The 20654-nt window shown below is 35.0% G+C and overlaps 1 protein-coding gene across 2 annotated transcripts in view; it reads right to left on the bottom strand.

Moving 5' to 3' along the window:
* Window positions 1-20654, bottom strand: part of CDH12 (cadherin 12) — a 439546-nt gene that overhangs the window by 98425 nt on the left and 320467 nt on the right. For both annotated transcript variants that reach the window (XM_053596561.1, XM_053596569.1), the window contains 2 exons: window positions 18794-18913; window positions 2299-2466 (listed from right to left, as the gene is read on the bottom strand). In XM_053596561.1, coding sequence (XP_053452536.1) covers window positions 2299-2466; window positions 18794-18913 — 288 coding nt within the window. The remainder of the gene's footprint in view (window positions 1-2298; window positions 2467-18793; window positions 18914-20654) is intronic.

Below are 20654 nucleotides of genomic sequence, written 5' to 3'. Positions count from 1 at the left end.
GCCCAAAAACTGCAAAAAAAAAAAAAAAATCCAATGCCTTTTTTTTTTTTTTTAGAGACAGAGTCTCACTTTATTACCCATGGTAGAGTGCCATGGTCTCACAGCTCACAGCAACCTCCAGCTCTTGGGCTAGGCAATTCTCTTGCCTCAGCCTCCCAAGTATCCAGGACTACAGGTGCCCACGATAATACCTGGCTATTTTTTGTTGCAGTTTGGCCAAGGCCAGGTTTGAACCCGCCACCCTCGGTATATGATGTCAGCGCCTTACTCACAGAGCCACAGGTGCTGCCCAAGATCCAATGACTTTTATCCACTGCAAATGAATCTCACCCAGTCATCTTTGGAACACTGGAGATTCAACCTTGAGTAAACACCAAAGAAGCCTACTAACTTACCCAGGTTCTCTTTATTTTTCAATATGACCTAAGCAAACCATCTTGGTTTCCTATGAACACACTAACCCTTTCCATCATTAAGACCCTGTCACACCCTTGTGCTCCAGCCTATTTGTTGGGGTCACTACCTTAATTTTCATAAACGAGCTTTCACTCATACCCCCGAGGATATATTCTTCTACTGTCTATATTTATGTACCCCGATCTGAAAGTTCTCACTGCCATGCTTGTGAATCAGGATATTAACATTACCTAAGAATATATTTGTTATCTCCCATAGTCTAGATTGAAAGTAATTTATATGCACAAAACCCAAAGCAGGACCCAAGTTTATAATGCCACTTTTTATACACGAGCAAAGTAATCTCCCAATCTGTCCTTTTCCATTGACTATTAAAGTTTACCACACATATGCAGTTTTAAAAACTTAAAATTTAGTGCTTTGAAAGTTAGCAACATATTCTTTAACAATACGGTATACTAGAGAAACAAATATTTATTTATGTTCTTTGTGTTTCCCTCAATAGCAAATTAAGGAAAAGTACTGCTCTACAACTCTCTATATGATACGATCATATTTATAACTACATATTCATGCCCATTACATAAAAACCATATATCACACACATTCATATGCTAAAATACTATTTCTTTTCTCTTTAATTATTTGAATTTACAGACAGAAATTGTATATCTTTATCATGTACAACATTATTGTACCCTCAATGAATCCCCAACAATAAAAAAAAAAATTGAAAAAAAAAAGAAATGTATATACTTAGTGTAATGGCTCAATTGAGCTAGTTAACATAAAGCTAAGGTATGATGATTTCTAATAATCACCTCTACAACATTGGACCACTAGGTATTCAGATCACTAAGTAAAATATTTAGAAAGAAAATATAGGTTGATAGCTTTAAGAAAAACAAAATGGGTAAAGTAGTATAATATGAAAAAAAAAGGCATTTAAAGTAAGGAATCCGATGCCCATTTATTTAAATATTCTCAGTGTTATATATTTTGCTAGATAAATTCAGATACTCCCCTTCTGGTGTGGGAAGAATAAAATTGATTCGTTTTGTTTTTTTAAACTATTCACGTAAATTAGTAACCAATAATTTGATTAAGATCCTTACAAAATCTGTAATAAAAACATTTAGCTTCTGCACTGGAAGCTGTAGGGACACTGAAGTAATCCTGGAAAGTGCACTAGGAATCAAACAGGTATTGATTGGTGTTAAATGTTATGCTGTAAAAGAAAACCAGGTGCAACATGAGCAAGAAGAACTTATTTTCAATAAGAAACACATTTACAGAGAAGATACAGGTGTGAATCATTCTATTATCACAGGAACTATAGCAATTTTCACCTATTACGAAACTAAAATGAAATAGCTGGTTGGAAGTACAGTCATGCAAATATGATCAATATCATCTGATACTTAGATGAAAATATGTGAAAATGTTTCAACACATGTAATTGCCAAAGAAAAAGCAGAGAGTTCTAATGGTAATTATATAATTTGTAATTTCCTAGCATACGTGTAATAAATATGAGGTCTTAAGTTACATCAGAATTTTGCATGCTTATGTTACTTTTTCACTTAATAAGGAATTAGGGTAAGGTATCAACCTATTGTGAATATTTTGCTTCACCACAATTGATAGCATAAGACACATTGTTCAGCTATTGACTCATTATTTTCTGTTCAAGTAGCACTGGACATGATTCTCATCAAAAATTGAAATTCTGAATACATGCGATCTTTAAATTATTAGCGTTTGCTTCCTAAAGACCAAAAGTTTCTGGAAAATTAATTCAACTCTGATAGTCTTGAATGACATTATAAAGAATAAATGAAAGATGACACTAATGTAGATTTAACAGAAAAGAAGACATACTTTTGGGGAATCTGGGGGGATTGTCGTTGACGTCAGTGAGGGTGATATTGACTGTTGTCGTTCCAGCTAACCCTCCCAGCTGTCCTCCCATGTCCTTGGCCTGGATGAGCACTTGGTATTGCTCCTTGACTTCTCTGTCCATGTTTGGCAAAGCTGTTCTAATGACACCTAAAGGGGAAAAATAATAATATAAAATAAATATTAAACATAGCATTTTCCAAAATTAAATAGCATGCAAATAGAACAACATGATTCCAGGTACATTTACTAGCGAAGACATGCTAGCTACAATTATGTGTCTTTTAAAAGGTGAAACACCCAAGTGTTTGATGATTAGGACATAATTTAGTACATCATGGTAATAGTCACATTGTAAAATGTTATGCAACAGTGAAGATTATGGTTAAAAAACAATGTATCAGCTTTGACGGATGTTCATCTTCTTTAAGTCAGCCAATTAAAGAGGATTTATACATTTGATTCTATCTTTAGAAAATTGTTTTGAAATAACTGATACACACACACACACATATACACCAGAAAATTTACGTGTATGCGATAAACTGAGTGTGCAATTTTCAATGATTACTATTTTCTAAGTTCCTCTTATCTTTATTTTCTGGGATACTATATCACTTTATTTTCTCAAAATGCATAAAACACCTTCCTTGCATATTTTGCCTTTCAGAATTCCTCTTAATTATTTGAGCACCAGAATTTCACCATGTTTCTCCAGCACCAAGGACAGCGCCTGATATTTAAAAGAAACGCCGTGAGTATATGTTTACCAGTTAACTAAATGAACGACCAATAGAATCATTGAATGAACCTATAAATAATTAAACTTTCAATCTTGAACGTTACAGTATGTATGCATATTTATACATAATACTCATTTTTTATCCTTTTTGCCAAGTGTAGAACTAATTTACATTTATATTTATTCATAGTGAAATAACTATATCCTTTGGATTCTTTCAAGTAAAATCATAAATAAATTTTATACCAAATTTGACTCTATAGCCAACAGTTTTAGAGACAGCTTTACCTTAAATCCATGTGGCTTTGGTAGTATGGTTTCTTACATAAGGTAGTGCATATGAATAACAAAGATAATATCTACTGTGAATAAAAACATAAAACATCCAAATCATAAACCCGATGTATATCCGTCTTTTTATCTGTACTTTCTACTGTTTACTTACCAAACTGTTTTCTTGTTGCTAATTCAGACTTAACTACATCCAAGATTTCTTCTGATTCTGGGCAGGAGACTGTTGCAGAAAAGATAATCTTTATTTTTCCTGCTGCTGCTTTATTGATGAATTGATATTGACACCTTTGTGGTTCAATCTGTTTGTTCTCTCTTTCGCTTTACCGTTCCAAGGCTCTTAACTAAGAAGCTTTATCTTTACATCTCAGTATTCTGGTCCTACACACCTTAAGCTGTGTGTCTTCCTGACTTAAAATGCTTACATTCTCTTCTTTTTCATGAAGAGAGAGGAGATAGATATTGAGATTCTTTCTGGTTATCTGCTAAATTGTATAAAGAGTTATCTTCTAGAAGCCAGTTGGATTAAAACATTAATGTACAATTGAGAAAGAAAATAAATATTATTAAAGTTCTGTAAGAGGAGTTTTGTCTGATGATTCGTTAACATTGTCAAGACACTAGCCCCTCCATTGCTCTGCTTGCGCTGCTGCTCCATCCTGTGTCTGATGGGTAACTTGCCTAACTGGAGAGTAGTGTATTGGAATTTAGAGAGTAAAGGCTGTTGTAGATGTAGCTGGAAAGGCAGTGTCTCGCAATGACTATGCTACAGCTCTCCCTCCCTGACACCTCTTCCATTTAAAAACCACTATTCCAGAGAAATAAAATATAATATTTATATATTTTTATGAACCCAATTTGATTCATTTGCACTGTATGCATGTATCCAAACATCACATGCACTCTATAAAGACGTACTAGTTTTAGGTACCCATATTAATTAGGAAATAAACCCACAGGACAAGAGAATTTTTAATATTGTAATATATTGCAAAAACCTGGGAAGAAAATCTCCTTTGTAGGAAGTTACTCTTTTTGTGGTTACTCATTGTTTATTAGCTCCCCGTTAACATTTAACAATAAAAAGTGGATTGCATGGTCTTGAGATAAGAGGAACTTTGAAAAGACTAGGCTAATGTACTTCTACAGAAGAAGGTAACCAGCAAAAAAAAAAAAAAAAAAAAAAAAAATGCCAGTGTTTGTATGACCATGTCTCAGCTAAATTCCCTTAGAAACATAATACCCACTTTGGTTCTGGGGCCTTGGGGAAGTGATTAAGTCATGAATGGTCAACCTTTTGAATTGATTAATGCCTTATAAAAGGGATGGAGGGAAACAGTCTTGGCTTTTATGCCCTTCTGCCTTCTACCCTGTGAAGATACCACTTTATGGAGTTGTCTTGGATGGAACATGACCTCAGCAGACAAGGATCCTGCCAATCAATGTCTTTATCTTGGACTTCTCAGCCTCCAGAACTGCAAAAAAGCCCATTTCTATGGTTTATAAATTAGCCAGTCTAATTTTGTGATGGATGCACAGACAGACTGAAACAGAAACACTGTGTTTTATTATTTCAGGTCTTAGGTTTAGGTTTAAGGATCCATCTTTACTTATCCCTCAATATTTGTATATAAAGATCTCCTGATGGCCTTGTGGAATACTAGCCAAAGCCTACAAAGAAAAAAAGAATGAACCCATGAATTTTATAGAACATCATAAACATTTTACAGTAGTGATGCCACCAATTTTAATTGATTCCATGTAATTCTGAAATAAATCCTAACTATTGAATAAATGGTAGAAATATTGAATCCTTATGTGACTCTTGAATCATGTACCTAATTCACTTTTTGACATATATAATCATTACAATTACAGTAAAAGCAAACATGAGAAAAATATTCAGCCAGCTATTTTTTTCTGCCAATACGAATAGACAAATATGGTTGAGACAGTTATAAATTTAAAATAATGTATCAAAGGATACTCAGGGATATAATGTCCCTCTGCAATTACTTTCATATTTTCTGCAAGTCCCTAAGTCTTGATGAGTGGCAGTTTATTTTGCAAAAGTAAGTGAAATACTTTGAAGACAGTATTTTGAGATGAAAATCATGAAATCCTATCAATATTATATAGGAAAAATCTTAAAAGATTATATATGCTAATCCAGGGCATGGTTTTACACAAGATATTTTTTTAAATGAGGAATAATTGCAAAACTGTGACAAGGGACAACAGACTCAGTAAGTATTTCTATCAAAAGATGTGTTCTAGCCAGGTACTATGACTAGGATTGAGCATATTTTCTTCTATTTGAACCTCCAGATTCACTTTACACACTTTTCTGGGCTTTGTTCTTCAGCTTCTGGTTAGCTTAGCCCCAGTGATGAGAGACTGGTAGGTATAAAGAGATTGAGCTTCAGTTTTTGTTGTCAGGATCCTTCTCCAGACAGACTGCGAGTCCCCCAGACCCCCTCATTCATTCAGTCCTAGTGTGGCAACTGCACTCACAAGTTAGTTCTTCTCCAAATACTTACCTGTTCCTTACAGGTCCCATAGAGTTTGTTTATACCTTAGGAAGCAGTCCTTTTATTAAACTAATCTCATATTGCCCCACAAGTTCCATCTGTTTCCACCTGGGATGAATCGATACACTCCCTCTGCAAGTTTCTCTATGTTTAATGGGTGTGTGTTCATGGGAGTGAGGAGTAGATCATAGAGAAGTATCCAAATAATTAAGCTAATTTCTGGAGATGAGGAGGACTGTTAGGAGGAAAATGAAATCAAATGCCTCTGAAGTGTTGTCAGAGAAACCTCTGAGGAAAAGCTTTCCAGCTAAGCTCCCAGGGAAGAAGATAAGCCAGATCTGGACAGAGCCCAGGGAAGGAAGCAGAGCATCACTTCCCCAGACCACGCAGGAAGGGTGGTGGTCAGTGTGTCTGCGGCCAGTGGGTGAGGGAAGGACGGTAGGAAATGAGACCACAGAGGGCAGGAGCCAAGGTGAGGTAGTGGTTTTCAAAGATACATAAGCCCTAGCAGTGGTTCTCAACCTTCCTAATGCCGCAATGTAATTTCATTGTTAAAAAGGGGTCGCAGCCCAGAGGTTTAGAACCACTGCTAGGGGAAGCATCTTAAAAATTATGGAATTCTTTTGGCTACTACAAAAACTGAAGTCTTCTCTTGCCTTGTATTTAGTAACAGGAAAGAAACTACAACTTTGGAAACTGTCCTGTGTAATACTAAACCCTTTTCAAATTCCTGCCAGATCTTCAAATAGGTTAATAATAATAATAATTATTATTATTATTATCTGAGACTGTTCAGAGAGGGAAAGAGAAAGACTGTTTTGTTGTGTTGTGTTTCACTTTCAGGAACGTAACTCCTTCATGGATCATGGGGAGACTTGCTTATCTAAGGTGAGATAAGTGATACTGGTCAGGATTAATAAATTGACTACTAGTCTAGAATCCATCATACTATTTTTTCTTTTTTTTTATCTATGGATTCCCAGTTTAATCAGTTCTGTTTAGAATCTGTTTTTTGATGCCATATGTATAATAATTTACAGCCCTTAGGGTTAGAACCTATGGTCTTTAATGTACAACAAAACACTTGCTGGCGAGTAGACAGAACAATCAGGTAACTGGCCATATAAAAGAAATCCTCTTGGCATTTAATATGAAGCTCAATTTAAGTACTTCCAAATTATGTGTTTTACAAGCAGATACCCCAAATTCCATTTAGTTATATAGTTTGCTTTACTCATGAACTTAAGAAAAATAAACACTGAGTTTTCAGAGTAGACCTCTTTTAACAGGTTGTTTGTTTGTTTGTTTGTTTTTTAATTGTTTGGGATTCATTGAAGGTACAAAGAGTTAGGTTACACTGATTTCGTTTGTTAGGTAAAGTCTCTCTTGTAATTACGTCCCACCCCCACGAGAAGTGCCATACACAGTGACTGCCCATCCCCCTTTCTCTTCCCGACCACATTCTTCATTTCCCCCTTACTCCCCCACCTTGTATTAAATTAGCTCCTGCGTCCATATTAGAATTGAGTACATTGGATTTTTGCTTCTCCATTCTTATGATGCTTTACAAAGAAGAATGTGTAGAACCCATCATGCTGTTAAAAAAAAAATACCATAGACTCATGAAGGAAGAAAAAGAGAAGACTTTATTTTCAGAGGGAAGAACAATGGACAGACTGGGAACGTACTTTCTGTGAAATGAAGTTGGTATATACATCTTAGGGAGTCAGCTTCATATGTGTAATGAGCGGAGTTGAGGACATCTATGAATATTCATGAGGGAACTCAGGTTCATGCTCAGTAGATAAACATTTTTAAGACATATTCCATATTTACTATTGGGTCAAGTTTTAGCATTAAAATGAGATGGAATTTGGTTCATTACATCAAAAGACAAACTATAGGGTAAAAAGTTTGAGTGCAGTCTCCACAAACTGGCTGAAACTAGTATAAGGTCTGTAGGTATTTATTAGTAAAACATGTTTATAAGAGTGGTTCTCTGTCCAATCCCAGTCGTAGTGGCACTGCAAAGTGGGGAACGGGGATGTCACCTGGCATGCTGTGGTCTTTCAGAGTTGGTTCTGAGATTTTTCCAGCTGTAATTGTTTCAGCAATGCATTGCAAGAGGTGATCTCTGCTGAAGTACAGGAAAGAATCCTTATAGCAGTTAATAACCCAAGAATACATGACTATTATGTCATCCTGTTAGCCATGAGATTCTGGTTGTTTTGTTCTGTTGGTTGGTTGTTTTTGGTGTTTCTAATTTTAACCATAAGGAGTACAATTTATCTGTCTTTGGGATATTTTAGCAGTACAGTCTCACATCAATAAATATATTTAACAGTAAGCAGAGCAAGCAGACAGCCCTCAGAATGGGAGAAAATATTTGCAGGGTATAACTCTGACAAAGGTTTAATAACCAGAATCCACAGAGAACTCAAACGCATCAGCAAGAAAAAAACAAGGGATCCCATCGCAGGCTGGGCAAGGGATTTGAAGAGAAACTTCTCTGAAGAAGACAGGCGCACGGCCTTCAGACATATGAAAAAATGCTCATCATCTTTAATCATCAGAGAAATGCAAATCAAAACTACTTTGAGATATCATCTAACTCCAATGAGACTAGCCTATATCACAAAATCTCAAGACCAGAGATGTTGGCGTGGATGCGGAGAAAAGGGAACACTTCTGCACTGCTGGTGGGAATGCAAATTAATACATTCCTTTTGGAGGGATATATGGAGAACACTCAGAGATCTAAAAATAGATCTGCCATTCAATCCTGTAATTCCTCTGCTGGGCATATACCCAGAAGACCAAAAATCACAACATAACAAAGATATTTGTACCAGAATGTTTATTGCAGCCCAATTCATAATTGCTAAGTCATGGAAAAAGCCGAAGTGCCCATCGATCCACGAATGGATTAATAAATTGTGGTATATGTATACCATGGAATACTATGCAGCCTTAAAGAAAGATGGAGACTTTACCTCTTTCATGTTTACATGGATGGAGCTGGAACATATTCTTCTTAGTAAAGTATCCCAAGAATGGAAGAAAAAATATCCAATGTACACAGCCCTACTATGAAACTAATTTGGGACTCTCACATGAAAGCTATAACCCAACTACAACTTAACAATAGGGGGAAGTGGGAAAGGGGGGGGTGGGTAGAGGGAGGGGAATCGGTGGGATCACACCTGTGGTGCATATTACAGGGGTATTTGCGAAACTTGGTAAATGTAGAATATAAATGTTTTGGCACAGTAACTGAGATAACGCCGGAAAGGCTATGTTAACCACTGGGATAAAAATGTGTCAAATGGTTTATGAAGTGAGTGTATGATGCCCCATAATCATATCATTGTATACACTTATGATTTAATAAAAAAATTAAAAAAAAAAAAAAATAAATAAATAAATATATTTAAAGACTGTGTATGGGATCATTGACAACTCACAAAAGTATGTTATTTAGTCCCTACAAACAGAATAAGAATTTAGAAAACTCCAATAAGAAATGCCTTCATTACAATCATCCACCCCTACCAGTAACAGGTTTTGAGAAGGTGCCACTGGACAGTCACATCTTGAACCACGTAGACTGCAGCTATCAGCCACTCCAGATTAACTGAGCCCCGTTGCTTCTCCAAACTTCTCATCCTTGCTCTCTGTACCTCTGTGAATGCCTGGCAGTGCCCACTTAGTGAATGTCTTTCCAATTTCCATTTCAGTCCTTTTTCCTTCTGTGAAGCCATTGCTGACACACCACAAAGCTCCAGGAAGAAACAACTGTGTACCTGACATAGGATTCAACACAGCACGTAGAACATTTCGTTGTACTTCTTTACCTGCTCGCCTACCTACTTTCCTTACCCCGCTACTAGAGGACAGAGAGAAATTTTCTTTTCTCTTTTTAATTTTTGTTTTGTATTGTTCCTGGCACCTAGTCAATGTCTAGCCCAGAGTATGCCTGTACTTCTGTTTTGTTTTTTTAACGTAAGTGTACATTATTTCTTCAACTACATGTAGCAGAATTAAGGGATTTTTTTTTTTTTTTTTTTTTTTTTTGGCCGGGGCTGGGTTTGAACCCGCCACCTCCGGCATATGGGACCGGCGCCCTACCCGCTGAGCCACAGGCGCCACCCTGAATTAAGGGATTTTTATTCTTTAATTTGGAGAGCTTTTTTTTTTATTTTTTTAGTTCATATGATGGTCATGATTTTAAGATATCTTTCATTTTTCTTTCTCTGCCTGGAAACCATCAAAAAATAGAATAATTTTTCCTTTTATTTTTCGTTTTAAGAGAGAACATATACTTTTCTCCCCTCTTCTGCCCATGCCCTGAAGAATCCATTTCCTTCATTTCCTTCCCATAATCGCTATTTATTTCGTAGTAGACAGATTTTGTTTCCTTAAAAAAAGTGTTATCCATCTGCAACTCCTCACCCTCTTATTTTAAAGCTAAGTGCCTAAGTACTGGGAGGCAAGTCAAGTCTTTATTTGATCAGTCTGAATAGTGTCATGAAAAAAGAAAATATTTTTTTTGTCAGTAGTATCAACATAAATCATTTGTCCCTCTCAGATTCCTAATGATTTAGACCAGTTCTGTACCTCCTTAGGGGGCAGGGAATGAACCATGGGTGCATGGCTTTGTTCTTCTCTCATTGAGGACTATAACCCAGTCTGTTCTCAGAAGATGAGCTATCGTGGTGGGGTCAAAACATAAGCCTCTTTTCTGAAATCCCTCAGAGACTGAGTGTGTCCCTCAGAGTAAAGCTCTCACATAATCTTCACCTTCCCACTGAGTGCTCTGATCTTCTCTCCTGCAACTCCCTCCTTCACTCACTGCAGTTGTATCTTCTCTCCATTAGAAATGGTCTTCCTAAGGCTTGCTCATGAATAGTTCCTCCACTTACGATCTCATCTCAAAGTCATCTTCATAGGGCTTTCTTGGCCCTTCTAGTTTGATGTAACCATTCCAAATTGTATTAAAAAAAAATCAACACACTGTATACCCCACAAAAGCATAAATGTGTTCATGATCTATGTGCATATGACTTAATAAAAGGAAAAAAATAAATAAATGTCATGCTAACTTAGTTTTTTACTGCTTCTGTAATAATTAAAACAAACCCAATGCCAATGGCTTAAAACAGCACAAATTTAACATCTTACAGTTGTGGAGATCAGAAGTCCAACATGGGCCTTACAGGGCTACAGCCAAGGTGTGAGCAGGGTTGTGCCTCTTTTCTAAGTGCTTTCCAAACTCTAAAGGATGCTGAATGCCCTGGGTCCTGGTCTCCTCCCTCCATCTTCTAAAGGCAACAGCAGTATAGCATCTTCTGATCTTTTTCTGACTCTGATTCTTCTGCCTCCTTCTCCTACTTATAAGGAACCTTGTGATAATCCAGAATAATCTCCCTATTTCGACAACAGATTATTAGCAATAGTAAATCTATTTGCAACTTGAGTTTTCCTTTGCTGTGCAGCATAACATAATCACAGATCCTGGGAATTAGGACATGGACATTATTATTTGGGGGTGGCAGCATTGTTCTATATAGCATACATACCTCTCTCCAACATTTAATATCCTTTTCTATACTTTATCACTCACTCCTCAACCCTTATGCTATTCATAACACTATATGTTTTCCTTATTTACACTGTTCTGTGTTTCCCCTTTGCTGCTCAAGGTAGGGGTGTGGTCGTTGGTCTTTATTTTTTCTTCTCTGCATAATGCCTACCTAAAGGAATATCAGGCATATGGCAGGCATGTGATAAATATTAATAAAACAAATACATTAACACAATAATAACTAAGGAAATAATGGGAAAATATGCATGTATCATTTAAGAGAGATTATGATTTAACATATTGCTAGTAATCTCTGTCCTTATTGATCAAAATACTTGTGTAATTTTGAATAAGATAGAGTTGTTGATAATAGACTTTAGTGTATCATAGCTATTGTCTGATGAAAAAAATATTGATTAGACATTATTTTTAGACCTGAAAAAGATCTCTCTCAGTAGGTCATGGGCTCCAGTGTTTACAAAGCCGTGATTAACCTTTTCAAATAAAGATTTGGAGGAAGCATCACAAAATATATTTTAATTCACATGTCTATAGGGATAACTAGTAGATCGCAGGGTAGAAACAGTAATAATACTGAAAGATTGAAAACTTTGGCAGTGATAATACAAGTTTCTATTTTCAATTCTACAGTTCAGTTATATTAAAGTATTGAGAGGCTTGATATTACAGCAATTAATATGAAAAGTTACTGAGTTTCATTCTGTTTTAGTTTTACATTAGCCTAAAATGTACAATGTATTTTTTTCAATGCTAGTGCATTTTTGTCAATAAAAATGCTGTGCCCATCCCTGCACACATGAAGTATGTTTTGTTTTTTTTTTTTATCACTTCTTCTTATGTATTTAGAAGACAAGAATAGTTATAGTCAGATTACTTTCAGTAAGAAATGGAGTTTAGGTACCAGAGACCATATGAATGCAACTTCCCAACTATAGTGTGCCTTCACTGTTCCTCAGAACATGAGTCGCTTGTCCCACAGAGTTTTTACTCAGGAGCTTTTCATCCCTTTGCCCAGATTACGTCTGGTATCTCATGGTAGCACTACAAAACTGTAATCTAATTGTATCCTATAAAACTATAATCTAATCTTCTGAGGACCCGATGAGTTCCCTCTGATAAAGGGAATCCACTTGAGGATCTACTTGATTCATCTCAGTACCCCAATAGCAAAGCACCTTTTAGACCACATGTTCAAAATGAATGTGTATCAGATGAATTAATAATCAAATCCAGCACAATTAGCTCATTACTCATTATCTGCTTTAACATGTTCAGTAACATGAAGCACATAGTTGTCTGAGGTGCTCCTTTTATTTACAAAAAAAGTTAAAAAATAAAAATAAATGTTATCTTTTGTAACATGAAGCCAAAATTCTTTCTTTCTATAACTCATACTACCCATTGTTATTCCTTTTCCTCTTAAGTGGCGCAGAATACAGATAGTTCCTCTTCTACATGACAGCTCTACAATCTCCTAAAGGCATGTATCACATCTCATTGAAGTATTTTCCATTCAAAGCCATACATTCTTAGTTCTTTCTGCTGATGTGTGCATCACATTATTTCTAAAATAAGGCAACTAGACTCAGACAGAATCTTCTTGAAATTTAACAATGCAGAAAAAAATGAAGTAATTGCCTACAGTGCATTTCTGGTCATAATTTTACTGCACATATGTAAAAATATTACGGAATATGTACCATTATGTGTTGTTTCATCATGATAACTGTTTCTTTCCCTGACACACTCTTCCTTCTTCTACATTTATTAGCATCTATTATTTTCCTTGCCCTTTCCATGTCCATAATCAATCCTTGTCTTATGGCTTCCTGGAAATTCATTGATTGTAGCAAAAAAGTATTAAAGGAATGACTTCTTTGTATAGGAAAATTCTTTTGTTTTGCTCATAAAGGAAGAATAAGTTCAATGTTTCTGTAACTAGCACCATCTGAGGTATCTGAGCTCTATATTTATTCTGCATTGGCATCAAAAGAATGTCCAATATCAATTTGACCCAGTATTTCCTCTTTTGATGTATACACAAAAGAAAGGAAATCAACACCATAAAGATATCTGCACTCCCATGTTTATTTGACTTATGACTACACCTAGGAACAGAGGCAATTACAGGTAGTAGTTAAATGTACCTGTTCCAACTCACGCACAAATTCAACTTAAGGGCAAACCTACAGAATCTCTGTCTATTGTAATCCAGGGACTGCCTGCATTTTGCAGCATTATTCACAATAGCCAAAAGATGGAAACAGCATAGTTGTCCACCAATGGGTAAATAGATTTAAAAAATATAGTGTCCATAAAGTTCATGTGCAATTAAAAGTGGTTATGTATTTTCAATTGCACACAAACTCTATGGACACCCTGTGTGTGTGTCTACATATATGCATATGAGTGTGTGTGTGTTTGTGTATACATATGAAATAAATATTCAGCCTTTTCAAAGGAAGATGCCCTGCCTTTTGCCACAGCATAAATGCATCTAGGAGACATTGTGCTAAGTGAAGTAAACTAGACATAGAAAAAAAAGTATTACACGACAAGCCACACACAGAAAAAATTACATTATTTCCATTTATATGCAGAATCTGGAAGATAACGTCAAATATAGAGAGGTAAAGAATAAATCAGTGATTATCGAGGTTGGAGAAGGGGGATGAAATAGGGAGATGTAGGTCAAAAGTTAGAAAGTAAAAATATGTAGGATGACAAGTCCAAAGAGCCAATGTGCAATAGGAAAACCTTGTGGTGGCTTTAATATTTTTGCTAAATAAGTAGATTTTATCTTTTTTGGGGTGGGGAGGGGAATGGGTAACTACATGAGATAATGGGTATTAATTCATTGCATTGTAGTACCATTCCAATATATATTCGTATCTTACAACATCATGCTGCATACCTGAAATATACACAGTAAAATTTATTAACTCTTTCAACCCATAAAACATTGTAACTATGTGTGCAGCATTATGAAGTATTATTAGTTCAAAATACAATGCATAGCACATGCTCTAATTTTAATATGGGACTTTAAAACACCAGCATACTTTAAAGAATAGAAGAATAAATTGGGTGGCACCTGTGGCTCAGTGAGTAGGGCACCGGCCCCATATGCCGAGGGTGGTGGGTTCAAACCCAGCCCCGGCCAAACTGCAACAAAAAAATAGCCGGGTGTTGTGGCGGGCGCCTGTAGTCCCAGCTGCTCGGGAGGGTGAGGCAAGAGAATCACATAAGCCCAAGAGCTGGAAGTTGCTGTGAGCCGTGTGACGCTACAGCACTTCACCAAGGGCAGTAAAGTGAAACTGTGTCTCTACAAAAAAAAAAAAAAAAAGAATAGAAGAATAAATTGCACTTAGAATAAAGAGAAGTCTTTATTAGCACAAAGACTTGAAGATTATTATCTCTGAATGAAAAGTGGTAGTTGGAGTCAAGAGCTGAAATCTTGAACATGTGTCAATGATATGGAAAACTTTGATCAAATTTTCCTAAACAGTATTTAGGACAGGATTACGCGGCATGAAGCGACTAAAGACTAAATTTTTTTTACAGTAGCTCATGCAACTTTGTTCTCACTCAACTGCTTTCATATGAACTCTACAAATTCATGTAGTAATATGTAAAATACATGTTTATAAGGGAAATATTTTTGACATTCACATAAAAGATGTTGAGGAAAATGTTTTGGAGATAAATGGTGGTAATGGTTATAAACAATGTAATTATAATTGATACCCCTGAGTTGTATGTTTAAAATGGTTAAAATAGTACATGTTACACTGTGTATATTTTACCACAAGAGAGAAAAACAAAGCTTAAATATTAACAAGCATATGTTGACATAAAATAATATCATAATGAATTCACAAGCACAGCTCATGTCATTTAGAAAAGTATAACATAAGATCACCACATGGTGCACAACACAGCAATGTCTAGTTACCTAAAGAAGACTAGTTATTTGGAATTCTTTAGGAAAATTTTTTTAAACATAAATTAAGACATAAAAGGTAATCATTCATAGTAATGATTAGAACCTTCATGGTTGACTGAATCCCTACAGTGACCACCACCTTAATTTGATGTGATTTTCATAAACCAGACGTGTACCACATGTATGCATCAGTACAGTAGGCCTAACTCCGTATGTTGACCACCTGTGTATGTTAACTAACTTATTATGGACCTTTTGGGTGGTCAACTGACAGAGGGTCTATTTATTTATTTTCTTAAATTGAATAACTAAGCTATGAAGATATTTAGCATCCTGACTATGTACTAGATAAAATATTATAATATTCTTGCTCTTGTTTGATGTTTAATACATTATGACATTTCTTACTATTTTATAAACATTAAGGTAATAATTTATATAGTAAAAGATTCAGTAAATTTATATAATAAACAAGCTAATGTTTTTAACAATTAGAATAATGAGCATTATTGTTTATTATTTTATAGTTGTATTTATGTTTGGGTTTTTTAAACATTATTTAATAATAATTTGAGGCACACATATGAATGTATCTAGATTTCAATTCAGAGTAAATTGTTTCATAGTTATCTCAAGTAATTGTTAAATAAGGCAAACTATTACTTCTTGGTTTATTTAAATTGTTTAGAAATAAACTTTCAATATCCACTTGGATAGAGATGCTGGAATTGTTTGTTGAACCAGCAATATCGATATAGAAATCTTTTATAATTCTCTCATTTCAAATGTATAATAAATGGATATATTTATCTCTTCATTAATATTTAGGTACCAGAAGTTTTGACAAGGCTCTTCCTTTAAGAATTGTTTTAAACTTTTTTCTCCACTTAAATGTGGAAAATTTCAGAAGATATTAGTTTTCATGCATTTTATTTAATAACAGCAAAAAGAATCATAAAGGGAAGCTATATGGCTGGAACGAATGGAGTCTATTTCTGAGAAATCGCAATTATCCTTGATTTTTGATTTACTCTTATGTACCACAAGGTGATAAATTTGACAAAAGGTCTTCTTAATGGCCTCTGCGCATGAAGAACTAGTTTTCATTCTATTAATGAAGTGCCTCTCATCCAGCCTTTTCCTGTCTAGTGGTCTGAGGCATTGTTAGTATCGAGACTTCTGTCTCCAGTGAAAATCAATGCTTCAAAAATCTATTGCATGGTTTATGGCAGAATTGTTTCATAGTTAGTTCTCACTAATCAACATTGTATAAAAATATAACTATAAAATTATAAAAGCCATATTATGTGCACACATGCTCTGTGGCAAAATATCGGTCTCTAAAGGCATTAGATTCATCTAAAATTGATAGTGACCAAGTAAAGTCAAGGTGAGCTCACATGTTTTGACTCAGAATATTTTTGTTGGTCTCGTATTAATTTGATTCTACCAATTATTTTCTAAACCGTGCTTTATGATTAAATTCATCTCTGATTTTATCTTGCTTTTCTGTTAGTATCTATATTTTTTTATCAATATTAAAACATTAATATTTGTTCTGTCACTCTTATTCTGACTATATCAACTCACCAGCATTGTGAAGTTCATTACAACAACCCAATAAGTGTCTCTAATACTGACTCTCTTCCTCAGTCTCTATAGACACTTTTTTTTGTTTTCTTCCATTTTTTAGGTCTCTAAGGAGTGTTCTTCAGATGCAGCAGGGATCTAAGGGATATGGAGCATCCATTTTTCAATTTCTGGTCAGATTACCAATGATGGAAAATTTGGAAACCTCAAGTATTTTTATAATAAAAATAACCTATAGTAATCTCACCTGATAAAATATTGTAAATAATTTTCTCATTATTTTTCTGTATATTCAGCCTAATATCCATGCCTCTTAATTCTTCTGCAGTTTTATACCACCTTAAAGTTCACTGAAGAACTTCCTCAACTTCTTTCCCCTCTAATTATTTTCTTTTCTCTACAAATATATTTGATTCCCCCCATTGTTAAACAACAACCACGAAACTTTGTTAATAATGATATTGCCAAACATCGTCTTATTTCTACTCTCATATTTCTTAAAAATAACTCCTATTAAAGAAGTAATTTTTCCATTGTGAATGCACTTTTAACATGTGGCAGACTGGTATCTGGTCTCCAGAGGAGCTTTTCTGACCTGCCTGCTCTGAATTCAATTCAGCACCAATGTTCCCTTGACTGATGCCATCCTTAACACACTCTATTCTATTTTTAGGTTTACATAAGGGAGAAACTCCCAACCTTACTCTTTCAACTTTTGGATGACCCTGTCCCTCTATTGGCTTGATGAATAGGGTGAGATGTGAAGAGAGAATGGCAGGGTCAGCTGGAGGAAGGTTTTGTAAATTCTGCACTTTCATTTTAGTTGAAAAACATCAATAGACTTTATGTTTCTAGGAGACATTAATGCATGATTATTAATTAACATGTATCTAATTGCTATACTAGATTTTAGCACACACTTAGGAAATAGAAAGTTTTCAATTTTTAACCCATGTGAATGAATAGTGTCTGTAATAAATGCTTTCCAAATTTATATTGGTCTTTATAGGTTAATATACAATTTTTAAAAGTTATTAATCCAAGGTGTTAATTATTTCCCATTACTTTAATCTCACATCATAAACAGTATTAAATTCAATTTGAAATATATTATAATGTACTATGTGACTTGATAAAATAGCTGTCATTATAGAGTTTCTGCTTTAACTGTGACAAGGAGGGCCTACTTTGATCACTGGACAAAGGCTAAATCTCCTTAACAAAATATCCATCATTCAAAAGCAGAGTGTCTGGAAACAGAGAGATCTCGCTTTGCTCAAAGGAGAAGACAAACTCTTCCATCTGTGTATCCCTCTGCTATTCTTATGCTACTCATATTTTAATGTATTTGTCATTGAAAACTGCAATTTAACTTTTTCTTTTCTATTTAGAAATGGAACTGACTTCAAAGCTACAACAGAATCCATGATCTTGGGTGTTTCAAGTTTGTTGAGTCTCCACTCCCTTCTGCTATCAGCGTAAGTCTATAATTAAATGTATATATGGAAATGTTAAATGAAACAAAGAGAAACTTCTTAAAAATTAAATTCTGACTTTATAAATATTTCTGAAAAGATTTATATATACACAATGTTCAATTAAAGTAAAATAGTTCTGTAGCAGCAAGGTAAGGTACTATCTTCTCTGTTTATTGACTGGTGCACTGAGTCTTCACTGCTAGGTTAGAATATGCAATCTCCCATGCCAAGATTTAATTAAAGTTTAAATATTTGACGAGGTGGTGATAATGTTGCCTCCAATACAAAATTTACCTGTCTTGGGATCAATGGAGAAATAAGGTTGTCCCTGAAGGATGCTGTAAACGACTCTGGCACTGTTTCCGTAGGTCGGGTCGTCTGCGTCTGTGGCCTTCACCTGGAGCACGTACGCACCTGGAAAATACAACAACATGACTTTAACATTTTTGTTTTCCATAGTCCAAGGTCATGTTGTTGTTATTTATACAATTCCATTTTCCTTTAGAATTTGGCATTTCTGAAAATAATTTAACCTTTACAATGAAAATACGGGGCAAGAATATATCTATTAGTGCAAAAGATACATATTATATATGTCTATTCTAAAAGCTGTGTCTATTTCTAGTAGCTACATCATTGAACTGAAAGCCATTATGATAGCTTTATTGATTTGTACACCAAAGAAAAACTGGATACTGCCTACATCAACTCATCTTCTTACTATCAAGGCTTCAATTTCATTATTATGCTACCAATTAAGAAGCTAAAAGGTTTAGAGCTTACTGAACTTTAGAGGTTAAGAAATTTGTAATTGCAATTAAAAATCAACAACTACCCACGAATATTAAGAAGGCTTTAATTAGAAAAAGAATATTTGAGAAATTGTGAAATGGAATTATAAATAATTGCAAAAAAACCTACAGGCATCTTTTTGTCTCGTGATGGAATTAACCTAAGATTCAGTGATATAAGAAAACTATACAGGGTGTCCATAAAGTTCGTGTGCAATTTAAAATAGACAACTGTATGGACAACCTATATAGACAAGCCAAATTATCTATAACTTTTTTTGACACTTGAGTGTATTTCTACATGTCAAGAAAAGTTGAAGGACACTTTTCCCCTGAATTTTTCCTTTCTATTCATTAGCTTATTTAAATCTGCTTCCAAGAACCTTTTGAGACATATTCTTTCATAATATGCTGTTCAACCTTACTGTTTTGAGTTTAGAACGTGATATCAGAAACATCAAAAATCGAGACAAATAAAATGGATATCTAGCTGATAGATGAAAATCTCCACTGAGCGTAAAGTGAGCAACACATTTCCGTCCAGAGTTACAACACATAGCAGAACTCTCACATCTGTCTTGAAGACATTCCGAGAACTACTCTGCTTAAAAGCATGATTGACCCTGGAAATTCAGGTACTTAGTCAACCTCTACTCCAAAGGCTACAAATTTGGAACACAGAGTATTCACAGTTCACTATAGAAGCTAAGAGAATGAATCATCCCTTTACCTCTAATTTTGTTTTTTAAAATTTCAGACTATTACAGAGGTTTATATAGTTTGATTACATAGGTTTTTTTTGTGTGTCTCTTTCATAACCACTTATGCCTTTTTAATAAAACTATAGTATTTTGATAAAAATAATAAATAACTTCCTGAGTCAGATGTGATAGCTCACGTTTGTAATCCTAGTACTCTGGGTGGCCAGGGAGGGAGGATTGCTCAAGGACAGGAGTTTGAAACCAACCTGAACACAAGCAAGACTCCATTTGTACAAAAATTAAAATAAAAAAAAAACTTAAGAAATTAGACAAGTACGGTAGTCTCAGCACCAGCTCAGGAGACTAAGGCAGGAGGATGACTTTAGCCCAGTAGTTTGAGGATGCAGTGAGCTATGATGATACCACTGCACTCCAGCCAGGGCAGTAGAGTGAGACTTTGGCTGGCAAATGTTTTCAGTTTAAGATTGTTTGGTGAATTATAGCTATATCGACAGGAAAAATAGTCATTATATATGAAATGTCCGATTTTGAATCAAAAGTTTAGTTTAATCAAAGTGCATGCCTGCACTACCTACACAGTTTTCCCGTTTCAACAGTAGGTAGTTTGTCTATGCCAGCAGTGAAGAAGCTTGGAGAGTGAGA

The sequence above is a fragment of the Nycticebus coucang genome, chromosome 1 (assembly GCF_027406575.1).
Source record: "Nycticebus coucang isolate mNycCou1 chromosome 1, mNycCou1.pri, whole genome shotgun sequence".
NCBI lineage: Eukaryota > Metazoa > Chordata > Mammalia > Primates > Lorisidae > Nycticebus > Nycticebus coucang.
This window is presented reverse-complemented; position numbering and strand designations above follow the sequence as displayed.